This window comes from Artemia sp. Qi Xiang Cuo, chromosome 15 (genome assembly GCF_049724085.1).
Source record: "Artemia sp. Qi Xiang Cuo chromosome 15, ASM4972408v1, whole genome shotgun sequence".
Taxonomy (NCBI): Eukaryota; Metazoa; Arthropoda; class Branchiopoda; order Anostraca; family Artemiidae; genus Artemia; species Artemia sp. Qi Xiang Cuo.
The window spans coordinates 10,241,544-10,243,259 of record NC_142808.1 but is presented as its reverse complement, the minus strand read 5'-3'; the positions used below and the strand labels follow the sequence as shown (position 1 = coordinate 10,243,259).

At 32.8% G+C, this 1,716-nt stretch overlaps 1 protein-coding gene across 1 annotated transcript; it reads left to right on the top strand.

Moving 5' to 3' along the window:
* The first annotated feature begins 132 nt into the window (after positions 1 to 132).
* LOC148943309 (eukaryotic translation initiation factor 5B-like) lies at positions 133 to 1,044 on the top strand. Its single transcript, XM_089101091.1, is given in 3 exon segments — positions 133 to 613; positions 616 to 793; positions 795 to 1,044. Coding segments are annotated over 3 exon segments (909 nt in total).
* Positions 1,045 to 1,716: the final 672 nt, after the last annotated feature.

The window sequence follows — 1,716 nt, the reverse complement described above, 5'->3', positions numbered from 1 at the left end:
TGCCTGTTTTACAAGAAACATAAGAATGAATTACACGCATGGACATAAAAGTTCTGGAAAATTGAGATCAAGAGGTTTTTCATTGTGTGACCTGGCAATAATAGTTGCTGACATTATGAATGGAGTGCTCAAATGGAGTGCTTAAATCGTAGAAACCCAACACAAAACTTGAATTTGAGCAGCGGTCAAGCACTAATTTATTGCGGTTATCAGAACAGGACCTCAATACGAAGCTTTTTTTATGAGAATCCAGATCCAAAAAAACATTCATCGTTTGTACCGACCAGCGCAATTACTCGTGATGGAATTGCCAACTTAATAGCAATGGTAGTTATGTACAATGAGGAAACCCAACCTAAAAAATTAAATTTTTCGGAGGAACTTGAGGCTACAGTATTAGAAGTAAAACCCATTACTGGACATGGCACAACCATTGATATGATTTTGACTAATGGTTCACTTAAAACTGGAGATGCAATGGTTCTACCTGGTTTTGAAGGACCTATTGTAACTCAAATGAGAGCCCTTCTTCTGCCAAAGCCAATGAGAGAACTGCGTGTCAAGAATGAATATGCAGAACCGAAAAAAATCAAAGCGTCCAAATTGGAAAAAATCAATTGGATTTGGCCATAGCTGGTTCAAGTTTTTTAGTGGCACATTGTCAAAACGAAATTGAACATTTAAAAGAAGAAATATTGCAAGAAAAACAGACACTGGGTTGTATTCAGTGCGAGAAGCGTGGAGTTTACGTCCAAGCGTCTACGTTAGGCTCCCTAGAAGCTCTTCTGGAGTTTTGAAAACATCAAAATTCCTTATTCTAACGCTAGAATAGGGGATGTTGTAAAAAGAGATGTTGTAAACGCTTCCGTTATGTTGGAGACCGACCCCCAGTTTGCCTGCATTTTAGCGTTTGATGTTAAAGTTAACCGTAAAGCTCAAGAACATGCAGATGCTAAGGGAGTCAGAATCTTTAAAGCAGATATTATTTATCACTTGTTCGATTCTTTTACAAGATTAATCAAAAAAACTTTTGGCACAAAATAAGTTTTCAAAAAAAAAGAAGTAAAGAACTCCACCAAAATGAACAAAAATAGAATAAAATAATCTGCAAAGCATACAACTGCCACAAATCAGTATCAATAAATAAATGAAACCCAAAACAAACAGAATTTAAAATAAGTCAAACTCAAAACGACCAGAAATTAATCTGAGTAGGGTTCTAAACCCTATGCTTTCTATAAGCCAGAATATGCTTTGTACTTTAATGAAAAAAATTCCTTTAAATGTTTTCAATTTTATAACTTTAAGAAATCAAAAATTAATTAAGATTTTAAGGAATACATATCAGAATATTTATATTAAATTGACAATGAACATTTTTTTCGGTAAATTCATTTGAATTTTTTTCAGTAAAGTACAAATTATTTTCTGGCTTTTAGAAAGCTTAGGATTTAGAACTTTACTCAGATTAATTTCTGCTCGTTTTGAGTTTGACTTCTTTTAATTTCTGTTTGTTTTGGGTTTCGTTTATTTATTGATACTGATTTGTGGCAGTTGTATGCTTGGTAGACTATTTGATTCAATTTTTGTTCACTTTTGTTTTAATGGAGTTCTTTACTTTACTTCAAAAACCTATTTTGTACAATTTTTTTTTTTTGATTAATCAAACAGTAACCGAAACTCTAAAAAACGGAATTTTGGTACCAATAGATACAT